The sequence below is a fragment of the Fundulus heteroclitus genome, chromosome 7 (genome assembly GCF_011125445.2).
Source record: "Fundulus heteroclitus isolate FHET01 chromosome 7, MU-UCD_Fhet_4.1, whole genome shotgun sequence".
Taxonomy (NCBI): domain Eukaryota; kingdom Metazoa; phylum Chordata; class Actinopteri; order Cyprinodontiformes; family Fundulidae; genus Fundulus; species Fundulus heteroclitus.
Window position 1 is genome coordinate 34,600,636 of NC_046367.1, and position 12,315 is coordinate 34,612,950.

The 12,315-nt window shown below is 38.7% G+C and overlaps 1 protein-coding gene across 3 annotated transcripts in view; it reads left to right on the forward strand.

Moving 5' to 3' along the window:
- thsd7ba (thrombospondin, type I, domain containing 7Ba) overlaps nucleotides 1-12,315 on the forward strand; it is a 301,550-nt gene that overhangs the window by 252,307 nt on the left and 36,928 nt on the right. For 2 of the 3 annotated variants that reach the window (XM_036139542.1, XM_036139541.1), the window contains exons 17-18: nucleotides 5,739-5,744; nucleotides 9,884-10,017. In XM_036139542.1, the coding sequence (XP_035995435.1) occupies nucleotides 5,739-5,744; nucleotides 9,884-10,017 (140 nt within the window). The remainder of the gene's footprint in view (nucleotides 1-5,738; nucleotides 5,745-9,883; nucleotides 10,018-12,315) is intronic. The other variant, XM_036139543.1, reaches the window with a different exon arrangement.

The window sequence follows — 12,315 nt, forward strand, 5'->3', positions numbered from 1 at the left end:
CGGGTTTAGCAGATCACAAACAAGCAAGTTGTTGTAAAGTCTACAGTCTTTTGCATAGGTACAGAGACCTCTTGAAGTATTTTTAAAGGTTGTGACATTACAACCACAAATTTCATGTATTTTATTTGGAATTTGCGTGACCAAGAAAAATAGGTTTCCTTCTTTGGAAGTGGAAGCAGATTTTCAAAAATGTAGTTAAATACAAATTTGAATTGTGTGGCTGACGTGTGTTCAGTCCTGCCGAGTCACAACTTTATAGAACAAGCTTTCATTGGAATCACAGCTGCAAGTCTTCTGGGGTTTCAGCTTGCCGCATCTAGATACAGAAATTTTGATCCTTTCTTCCTTGTAAAATGGTTTGTGCTCCGTCTATTTTGGATGTTGAGTTATTGTGAAAATATTTTTTCATATCTCACCGTAACTTTTCAATTGGATTTAGGTTTAGATTTTGACTGGGACATTATGAGTCATGAATTTGCTTTGATCTAAACTCATCCCATTGTTGCTCTGGTTGTATGTTTCGGGACATTGTCCTTGCAGGAGGTGAATCTCCTGCCCGGTTTCAAGTTATTTATGGATTCCAACAGGTTTTCTTCCAGGATTTATTTCCATCTATATTATCAGCTCTAACCAGCTTCACTTTACCCACTGAAGGAAAAAAAAAATCCCCATAGCAAGTTGCTGCCCCCATTACGGACTGTCATGGTGATGCTTGTATTTAGGGTTATAAGTACTATTTTAAGTTTTTGACCACTTTTTCTGCATGTTGGCCAAAAGTTTCAAGTTTGGTCTCATCTAAGCAGAGCACCTTCTTCCATATGTTTGCGCTGTCCCCTACAAGGTGTTTGGCAAACTGCAAACAGGACTTAGGGATTTCTTCCTCATAAAGGCCAAGATTTGGAGAGTTCTTCTTCCAACAGATAATCCCAAGTGAACTGTGGCTCACAATAGCCATAGGGTTCCTGGCTGCTCAAGTTATGAATCAGAATCTGAATAAACTGTATTTTCTTACCACAATTGTATACACATTCTAGGGATTTGACTTCACAACGCACGTACAATTTGAATGCAGTATAAAAACAATATATATATTTTGTAGATAAAAGCAAAAGGGGAGTGTTCTGAGTTGTGAAAGCAAAGATATACTTATTTCTTTTCAAAGCAGTGTAGCTTACTAATCAGGCTGTAAGGTGTCCATTGTCTCCATCAGAGTTACAGCCTGGGGAAGAAGCCTTTTCTGTGGAAGCTGATATTGGTAAAAAGTGATCTGTGGCGCTAACCTGACTCTTGCCAGATGGATTTTATCACGCAGAGCTCCACACATCTATCTGGGATTGCTCCATTCGAGATGTATTTCAAAAGGGGGGACCTTATCAAAAATCCTTGCTTATGATCCAAACAGTCGCTTCTCTGATACGTCACATCTAAGAAAATCCCGCTCGGCTATCCTGATTGGCTCGTCCATTTTATGCGGTATTGAAATCCCTCCTAATGGCAGCGATTCCAGATGGATGTGTGGAGCCGCGTGGAGCTCTGTGGAATGAAATCCATCTGGCGGGAGTCTGGTTACTGCGACGCTGTACTCAATGTGAAAGGCTGAACAGTTTGTGTGCAGGATGTTTGGGGTCTGCTGATATGCCCGCTGCCCTTTTCCAGACCCCAGATCTGTACAGGTCCTCGACGGAGGGAAGGTCAGCCATGATGATAATTCTCTGCAGACCTAGTTGTTCATTGCAGTCTGGAGCTGTCCTGTTTTATGGATGAGCCAAACCACACAATGGCAGACAAACACAGGACAGACTGTAAAATGGCAGTGTAGAAGATGCCCAGAAGTTTGCACTTCTTGAATTATCACAAGATGTACAGTCTCTGCTGGGCCTTCTTCTGAACAAAGCGTGTGTGTGAGGACCATCTCAGGGCCCAAGAAAGTGTGGTTCTCCAGCACACAAAATGTTGTCAAGCATGGTGAGGGGAGGCAGTGAGGGGGATGTTCTCCAAAAGTCCACCATCATCTCCACAGTCTTGAGCGGGTTAAGCTCCAGATGGTTCTCTCTGCACCAGTGGACCAGCCTATACACGTTCGGTCCATGCGGACTCGTTACCATCCTGGATCAGACCAACAACAGCTGTGTGAGCCTTCAGGAGTTTCACAGACAGTTTGCCGTCTCTCTCAGGTCTGTCCGTTAAGGTGGTGCAGTTGTATCCGTTCTCTTTAAAATTTCACATGATGGATTGCACAGTGCTCTATGAGATTGTTAAAGTTTAGGATAATGTTTTGTCACCTAACGATGCAGTGTACGTCTGAAAACGTTAACCCTGACCTAGCTGCTGACTTCCTTAGTCATGTGATGCTATTTGTTCATTGATGCTATTTAGCAAAGCTCAAACTGCTGGATTTAATACTGAGATTAAAAAACCACAGATGGACTCTGGTAATTAATTCCAGAGTCTTAAGACTTCTGAAGACAGTTATGTGCACATATTTCATTTAGGAATTTGGAGTAAAGCAATCTTTGCTGCCCTTTTCAGAATTATTTGGGAAAATTCTTACTTTTATAAATCCATGTAAGATTTTCTTTCCACTTCCCAATTATGTTTTTGTCTTTGTTAGTTTCTGCATACATTTTTGAGAAAAAAAATCGGATTTTGTTTTTAGTTTATAAAATACCTCCTAGGATATGAGAACAGTTATAAGGAACTGAAGTGTCTAAAAATCACTGTCTAAAAATGGCAAATTTTGTTTCTCACATGAACAAAGCTTATTTTCACAGGAGCTGTTTTGCTCAGAAAATCAGATGTTAATATACTCTGAAAGCTTCATCTACATGATTTATCTTGACTCATCTTGTCATGATTACCGCTGAGAGGTCATCACCACATGGGAATAGATCCCACTAAAGGTTTTTTTTCCCCCTCTGAATCCTCCTGCTGACAGCACTTGCACAGACTTTTAAAAGTCAAAGTCACAATGACAGAAATCTGAAGAGAAGAGTGCTCCGCTTCAAATCCCTTTGTCCTTTTTTCTCTGTTTGCACTGCTACACACACCCAGCAGTGGCGCCTGTTTGCACTGCCTTTTATGTTGGTATTGTATAAGTTTGTTTGTGTACGTCTTTTCATAATTCCCCATGTAACACTGTGCAGACATATATTATGATTGTAAAGCTGTGCGACAAAGTAAAAAGCAAATAGGGCTCCTTGATCACGGTACTGTTGTGCTGCAGGGGCAGATTGCTGGAACTGTTTCAGGCCACTTGACTTCCTAGATAGAAGGATCACCGTTGATCAAGTTGTTATGAGCCGCTACCTTGCTCACACATCTAAACAGCTGTGTCCTGTTGGGACTCTTCTCTTTCAGGATGACAATACCACCTACAAGACAAGTGGAGGTTGAAGAATCCTTGTGAAAATTATTTGAGTGCTCTTTGTCACTTACACATTTTGGTTAATATAGGTATGATTTTCAGTAAACTGTTGGAGTAACACAAAGTGAGGAAATATCTAGGATTCTATATACCTGCTACTAATTTGTGTATCTAGCATGAAAGAACACCTGATGTATACTCTCATTATGTCTGTGTTGCTCAAACCACCCATCCATGTTTCCATCCATCCGTTATCTATACCTGCTTATCCGTGCTTGGAGAAGCATTCACTGGACAACCCTGGACAAACCGCCAGTCTATCACAGGGCAGCACAAAGACATACAGGAAAGACAAACTCTCACACCTAATGGCAATTTAGAGAAAACAACCCATGTTTTGCACTAAGGGAGGAAGAAGGAGTACCCGGAAAAAACCCACGCATGCACAGGGAGAATATGCATTCTCCATGCAGAAAGACCCCAGCCAGGAGTTCAAACCCGAGACATTCTTGCTGCAAGGCAACAGTGCTACTAAGTGCGCCATTGTGCAGCCCATTACTATCTTATCTATTGATCTGTTCAGTTCCAGTCATAGGTTTACATACGCTCACAACCAGCATGAATTACATAGCAGTTCAAGGCTTTTTTTTATATCAGTTCTATGTTTAGTTTTTTGTTTTTGGGCCATGCAAACTTTATTTACTAGTACTTTGAAAACAGAGTAGCTGACAATAGTGCTGAAAAGATATCATAAACGAGCATTAAACCACAAAAATAAGAAGATGCATAAAAGGTGTTATACTTGAACCTATAAAATAAAGCTCTCTCCAGCTGGGTCAAAAGCCAATACAAAAAAAAAGATGAGTTTTCAGAGCAGATTTAAAAAAAAATACACAGTGAGGAGGTCTGTCTAACATATACTAGCAGTGAATATCAAAGCCTTGGAGCTGCTTCAAAAAAAGCTTTAAACTGTTATTTTTTAATTTTCTTTTTCTTTTTTTTCTTTTGAGGGTGAAATGATCAGCCAGCATTTTAATTTACTTTTAAAACCAAGAGCTCGGTGCATGATTTGAAATGCATTGTGGATGTTCTTTAATCTACACAGGACCAACATTATACACTGAATTGATTACACACAAACATTCTACAAACACCAATATTAGCATGAATGCCCCACAATCAATCTGCAGCAAAAAACCTGCTTAAAGGCATTACCAAGGTCCTTCCCAAATTCTGGAAGAACATGTGTCCACTTTTCTTATTAGAAATGGTAGTTTGTGTTTACAGGCTGGTTTCCTGCCTGGCATTTAAACACAGTATATAAATGGGTTGCGTTAGTATTCACTACAGAAGCTTGATGTATATCCATCTGCCTGATGTTCCCACCATCATGCTGGATGGTTGGCAGACTGTTCGGGTTTCAAAGCCTCAGTTAGTCTCTCCCAGACTTTCATCTTGTTTTTGTGAGCTCTGTTCATAAAACTTCTCCAGAAAGAGTGGGATTGTCCATGAGTGCAGCTGTAAACGTCCGTCATGCTCGAACATTTTTGTTTAGGAGAAAAGACTTCTTTATTCGGCTGGAGCCCTCTGACTCCATATTGATGGCAAACTGGCCTGTGGACTGTTTATTGTTTCTGTTTAAGCTTGAGCCCCGGTGAAGCGTTATTAGTTCTTGAACATCCTAACACACTTCAATGCCATTTAAAAGTTTGGGTCAGGTGGTTTCAAATGATCAAATCTTCTTCAACTTCCATATTCAGTAAACCCTTAAGATGGAACGGCTCAAATAAATCCTCAGAAGCAAATAATCATTCTAACATCCATGCCCATAATAATGTATGTAAACCTTTGATGTGAGAGTTAGTATAAAGTATTAGATGGAAAATAAAATTATTCCAATCGGAAATTCTCTTGCACAGTGCTAAAGACGAACCCTAACAGTAGTGATGCTATTTTAGACATTCCATTGTTCAGATTTACATCTAGGAACCTTGTTTTTAAAGACAGCACATATGTTTGTCCACGCTCGCTATCTCCAGACAAATTAGTTTCTTGGAGTTGCCCCTCAACTGCAGACACAGCCAACGCACAGCTGTTACAGCTAACTGTGGCACTTCAGAAGTCTCTCAGCAGGATGAATCACAGTGTTTTGATCAATACGTTTGGTAGTCACTGCCGCTGATGAAGCACCTAATCATCCTTTACCCTCATTAGTCAAACACTGGGCAGAATGCAGTAGTTTTTAGTCAAATTAAGGCAGAGCTATGCATTTCTGTCACTGCAGGCTAAATCTAAACTAATAATCATATCATTGTTTTCTCTCCCTCCCCAACTTCTGGCTTGTCATGCACTACTAATATGGACATCCACGCAGGCTCAGGTCAGTGCAATTCATTGTGTACATATTCTCTGCTTTAGCTAACAAGGACACAGTGCATGCCAGATCTGTCCAATTCACGCGTAGTGTTGTCTCCTTGATCCTTTGGTTGCAAGTTTAAAAAATTAGCTTGAAGGAATAGTTTTTTTTTTTTTTTACCAAATTCATTTAGATAATGTTTTATCTATATTTTCCCTTTACTTACTCCCCTTCAGAACATTAGGTCTTCATTATATTCTGAATTGCCAGTTAGGTTTTTGAGAGGGAGCTCAAAGAAGCTGAGCCCGGGTAGAGCACTGGTATTGCTTATCAAAGAGACTTGATTCCAGAACATTTTAAAAGAGAACAAAAGAGCGGAGGACAGAGACACTCGTGGTTTAGATGAAGATAACTGATTGCCAATTCTACCTTATTCTGTAAATGTACCCTTTGATGTACTTGGAAGGAAACCTTTCTTTTTTTTTTCTCTAGGTTTTGCTCATTCTTTGTAGTTCACTACCTTTGACCCACCAGCTTTATTTTGTATTGGGTTTCATTTAAAGACCATCATATCTTAAGTTTTCTTAAGTTTTCCTTTTCATTTATGTCCATTCTTGTAGATCAAAACATTTACATTAAATTTGCATTACCATATGTAAAAATGTGAACATGTGTCAAATGAAAATTAATTGGTGGTTTATCCAGTAGGGAGGAGAAGTCTGGATTGTTCCCCTGGGTGCAGTAGCTTGTAGACTTCAGGAAACTGTGTCCTATGAGCCTCTGAGTCCGTCTGTAATTCATCACTGTGGGGAATTGCCACATGTAGGGGAAAAAATGATTCAAAATACAAAAAAAATATCATGGGATTCAGATATAAATAATCTATAAAAATATAGTTTATTTTCCAATTCTAACCCGCATTGTAAAACCGTTGTCCGTATTTCTCCAAACTGTGTCACTAGATGTCTTTATATCAGGGAGCCATACAGTGTGCAAGTCTCACTTTTCTCCCAATTAAATAATCAGTCAGTTTTGCTAATGAGGGTTTTTTTTCCGCACTCCGGCAATAGATCTGTCAAATTCCTAGAATAATGTCTCACACCACTAAAACACAATAATTCTACGCTTAGTTATCTCGCTGCATCATATTGTTTGGCCCTAAATACTTACGTCAAGATAATACTACACATGTGGTGGATGGACATGTAGTTCAAATACCCAGACAAGTATCCAGTTATCATACAGTCCAATATTGCCTCCTTCATTTAGCTCAGACACAGGGAAAAAAACACAATGTTTCTGCAGCCATTTATCAGCAAAAGTAAGCTTACCCGATAATTTTCACTCTCATAAACAACACCTGCAGTCACCTAATTGGTCTGGCTGCTGCATTCCTGCCCAAACAATCTTTCCTAGCCATGGCATGGCTGTCTTGTCATCCAACAAATTTGGGATGTTCCTTTCCTTGAATCACAGTTTTCATTTGTTCTCTAATAGAGATTGTTATTTTTAGGTGAGGAGAAATCCCTCCTCCTACCATTTGCTTCCAATGAGCTCATTTACAATTTGTGCATCGATAACCTTTGTTGCAAAAGTGCGTTCTACATATCTTGTGTTTTAACATATTCCCTTATAATGCTCACTGTTCGTCAGAAAAACAACCATGTATTACAACTGCAACAGATTCAGACATTCTGTCATCCTCCATATGTAGAAGTGCAATTCTGTTTGATTGGGCATGACTTTGGGGTTCGTGTTTTGCTTCAGAAAGGTTTGCTTTAAAGTCACTTATACCCTTTGAAAAACATGGACAGGGTGATTTGTGTTTCAGGCTTTCAAGATTTTTGTTTCTTGGCTCCAAAGTATAATCATTTTTGCCCTTTAATATCGGGATCATTATGGGACTCTGGCCATTTTCATAAGAACTATTTCTCAAAACACAGACTTTAGTGGTCGGTAAACAGTGTTTATAGCAAAAAAAGTGACTCATAAGTCAGCTTCTTTTTACAGGTTTTTTCCAAACTATCTATCTGCAGTGGTAGTGGAGAAAGTGGGTGTAGGGAAGTTGCCAGTTTTCCCAGCAGGGGCATCTGCAGGGACAGATGGGAGATGATGACTGTGTGTAATAGGCATCTGTGTGGCCCGCAGGGAAGGGAATACTCCACACTCATTCCCGTCTGAGCACACCAACACTCCGACGCACACGCATCTACCGACGCGCATTACAGCTTGTCATAGCTTTTCCCACAAACTGTCCTCAAGAGCGTACCTTTTACTGTGGCAGACAGTTACATAGATTGAGAGTAAACATGTGTTTTACAGGAGCATTGTGCCGGCTGCTCCCTTGCGAACACACACACACACACACATGCCAGATTCATCGGCTGAGTGGAGAAAAGTGAATGAGCTCAAAATCCGGCCAATTACATTGTTGGCTGGAGGGGCTGTTGCCATGGTCATTGCCATTTCACACACCCCATGCTGTTTTCTCCATGTCTCACATAGGCTTCCTTCAGTGTGCACAAAATAGTTGTTATCCCTTTCTTGCTGGTGCAGAATGTTAAGATCGCTTAGCTCAGAGGCGGCGTTGAACTTCTTTCTATAGTGCTTTTCTGAACTTTTAACTTCTGTATCTAAAAAAAAAAACATATTTGCATGCTGTCAGTATTTCTTAAAGCTCTTGCATACTTTGAGTGTCAAAAATAAAAGGGGACTCGTACTGCCTTTTGCCTCAAATAAACCGAAAAGGAAAAAACACCATTGAAAGAAGAAAGCTTTCAGCACATGTATACATTTTATCAGACTTGAAGTGGTTCTTTTTCACGAGAAAAATGGAAATATTCCTGAATTTTTGTTTCTTTGTAGACTTGTCTTAACAGGAAATGTGACATTAGTGTAGTGTAGGTCCATATCATGGAGATGCACATGGTTTCACTGCAGATGTATCCATCAGAGTAGCAAAAAGACCCCTGACTGGATGACACACAGATGACATCCCACCATACAATTCAATGTTAAAAATTTACAGACCAAATTCAACAAAACAAAAACACAGACACACACGTGACAATATGAAAATACTTGTAATAATAATAATAACAATAATATTAATAATATGAACTAAAAGTATGATGTTATATAACTATTATAACTATGACAATATATGATATATAAAGTACTAATAATGATAATAGTATTAGCTCCTGAGCAAAAAAACTAACCGATAATTAACTAATGATAAATTATTAGTTTTACAACCCATAAAATGCAATGGCTCTTTAGTACAATGGTACCTCTGAATACAAATGGAATCCATTCTAACAGACGTTTTGTATTTTGAAAATCTGAATGTGTAAAACCAAGTGAATTTACATTTACAATTAATTTCATCAAAAAGGTTTTCCTACCCGTCATCCAAAATCCGTACAAACACTTGAAAGACTTGCATTTTTAGCAAAAAAGTAATTCATCATATATAATATCAACATAAGATTTACCGTGTGAAGGTAAAAAGAATCAACAAACATTAGTATTAAGAGTTTATGACTCAAGCCTGATATTTTTAGCATCCTCTGACATTTCACACATGGGTCTCTAACCCAACACACCACTAATCAATTTGCATCACGCTGCGCTTTGCTGCACTTTGCACTCTTTTCCACAATGCAAGACCTCTGTAACGGTCCATGAAGAGAGCACAGCTACCATGTTGTTTTTTTCTGTGACGTCACAGTAGGCAAAAGAAAACAAGGAAAACATGGAAGTTTTATGATCCACGTTGTCGACAGAAGTATGAAGCCATAATGGCACACAAGAAAAAAAAACAATACACAAGTTACTGTAACCTTTGAATCACAGCTTTCCACTTCAGCTCTGAGCTTTGCTTCATGAATTTGAATGGCATAGAAGAAAAGCTCTCAGAATAGTACACCCATTCTTTAGGTCGAGAGAAACGATTCCTCTTGAGACTAGGAACCTTTCATTTATCTTCAGTTCCATAAATACCCTTGAAATGTTGAATGTTTTCTGCTTATATCACACAAAGGTGGATACCATGTATGTTTATTATTATTTTTTTAAGTATGTACATTTTTAATGCTGCGTTTCTCCTGCATTCTGCTCACATATCTGTTTTTTGTGTGTTCCCTCATGCGTGCATTTAGGTGTACGAGGCTGTGCCATGCAACAGGGAGTGCGGCCAGTATGAGTGGCGGATCGAGCCCTGGTCCATTTGCACCATCAACACTGTGGACGACCTGCCAGCCTGCGGAGAGGGAGTCCAGAGCCGCAAGATCAGGTCAGTGAGCGGGTTAGGCTTGGCACGCTGTTTGCCTGGCTTGGCAGCACACAACAGTAGGAGCTGCATTGGCAACAGCGCTGTAGCACGCTCACAGACTTGTCATTCACACTAAGAGGAAACAGTCACAGCAAGCTAATGCTTCACAATGAATGTTGAAAGAAAGCTTGCACCTAAATAACAAGAAAACGGAGAACTGAGCAAGGCTGTGTTTATATGGCTACAAAAAGTGAATTGATCACTACTTTGATCACATTTAACTTTCACTCGAGAGGCGGAAACATACTCAGCCACCTATAATACCTTGTACAAGTGTTCATTCACCTTGAACCTTTTTTTTTCATTATTTTTCATTATAATCACAGACCTCTGTATTTTCTTGAGATTTTGTGTAATAGATTGAGGCGTCTATGCATTTGGGGCCAGTGGGTGGCCCACCAGATGTTGCTGTGGAGCTCTATGTTTGCAAAAGACAGATTCCATTAGCAATAAAATTCTGTTATAAACATTTGTTTCTAAATACCTAAGACTGCCAGAAAACTTACAAGCTCAGTAGGCTAAATCTTCTTGAGGTTTATTGATATTGGGGCCGACCCACCGTTTGTTTAAAAAACGAACATCTGAAATTGCAGTGCCCATGCCCAACACGCCTTCAGTAGACAGCTGTGGGGCACAAATCCTGTGGCCCCAAGCTCGGATCGTCCAATCAAAATACTTGAATTGCACACGTTACATTTACGTTCTGCTGGATAGTGTGCGACCATCTAGGCTAGGCAAATTTATTTACCTAGCCTAGTTTAATATTGGAAAATAAAAACAGAAAGTAAAAAAAATTGTTGGAATAAAATGTAGGAAAATTTAAACTAAATAAAACAGGAAATTGTAAACTAAAAGCAAATATTAATCTAGTGTTGGTTGTCCTTGCTAGCTCATTGAAGGATTGATTTGAATCTTTTTTATTCAGTAAATGAACAATATGAGTGAGCCCTTTTTATACTTTTGTGTATTAAAAATAAATTACATTTAGCTTAAATAAAATGGATTTTATAGTGTGTTGGTTTATGCTAATTTCTCTGTTTAATTTAGCATTGATGAAAGTCAGGTTGTATGCATCACCAAAAAAATTAGTTGCTGCTATTAGGTGTTGAGTTTTTCTGCAACACTTAACTTATCATGCCAGAGACCTCACTGGTAATAGACCAACATAAAATACATAAGGATGAAGTGGAATGAATATGATGAGCGCTTTTCAATGTTCATCACAAATAAAAGTCTGGAAGCTGTGGGGAGTATCTGATTCAATTCAGTGAGTGAAAAATGTTTTAAAAATTGTCATCTATTCTTCATTGCAAAATATCTAAAGCTTGTTCACACTGGATGAAGAGCATCTGTGAGCAACAATTTTAAATCATAGAATTTAAATTAGAAATGTGATTATATTCAAACACGTTAATATGATTTGGTGTAACCCATTCATCTGCAGCTCTGGCTGTATGTTTAGGGTGTCACTGTGTGGATGATGATTTTGTATCATACATTTTTGGGTTTATATAGAGATTTGCATGCATGCCTATTATTTGCACCTGACTAGAGCACCTCCTTCTACATGGTTTTGTAGAAACCAGCAAACGGGGTTTCTGATGTACCTTACAAATAGGTTTTCTTCTTACCACCACATTCTAGACTTGTACTTGTTAACGGTTTCAGTAAATGTTTCATTCTCCATCCAGATAAAATATTTTACTCCATTTTGTGTTGGTCTGTAACGAGTGAAATCCTAATAAAGCATATTCAAGTTTGTGGTTTGTAAGCAACAAAATATGAAAAAGGTCAAGGCTCATAAATGCCTTTGCAAATCAATGTTCTTGATAAAGAGATAGTGAGGTAAATAACTCTATTGGACTCTATTGGAGTGCATAAGTAACAAAACTTTATAGATAATACACAGTTAAAGAGCCTCAGAAAAGCCAGGGTCTGACATTGTGAGGGAGATAATGAGCTTTTTGAGAGTACAGGATTCTATATCAGTGATATATTATAGAAAAAATAAAACCTTGTGACATATCTATGAAAAGTGAAAGTGGTAAGCATCTTTATAATTGGCTGCCCAACAAAAGTCAAAAAGTGGCAAAACATTTCCATTAGTAATGAGCAAAGTTATTGTTTAACTCACAACCCATTCCTACTGGGAAAAAAAATATCACGCATCAGTGGAAACATACTAACAACTGTTCACATAACAGAATTATAAAGTATTCTGTGGACTACTTTATTTCTGCCTTTCATGTGGAAAAAAAA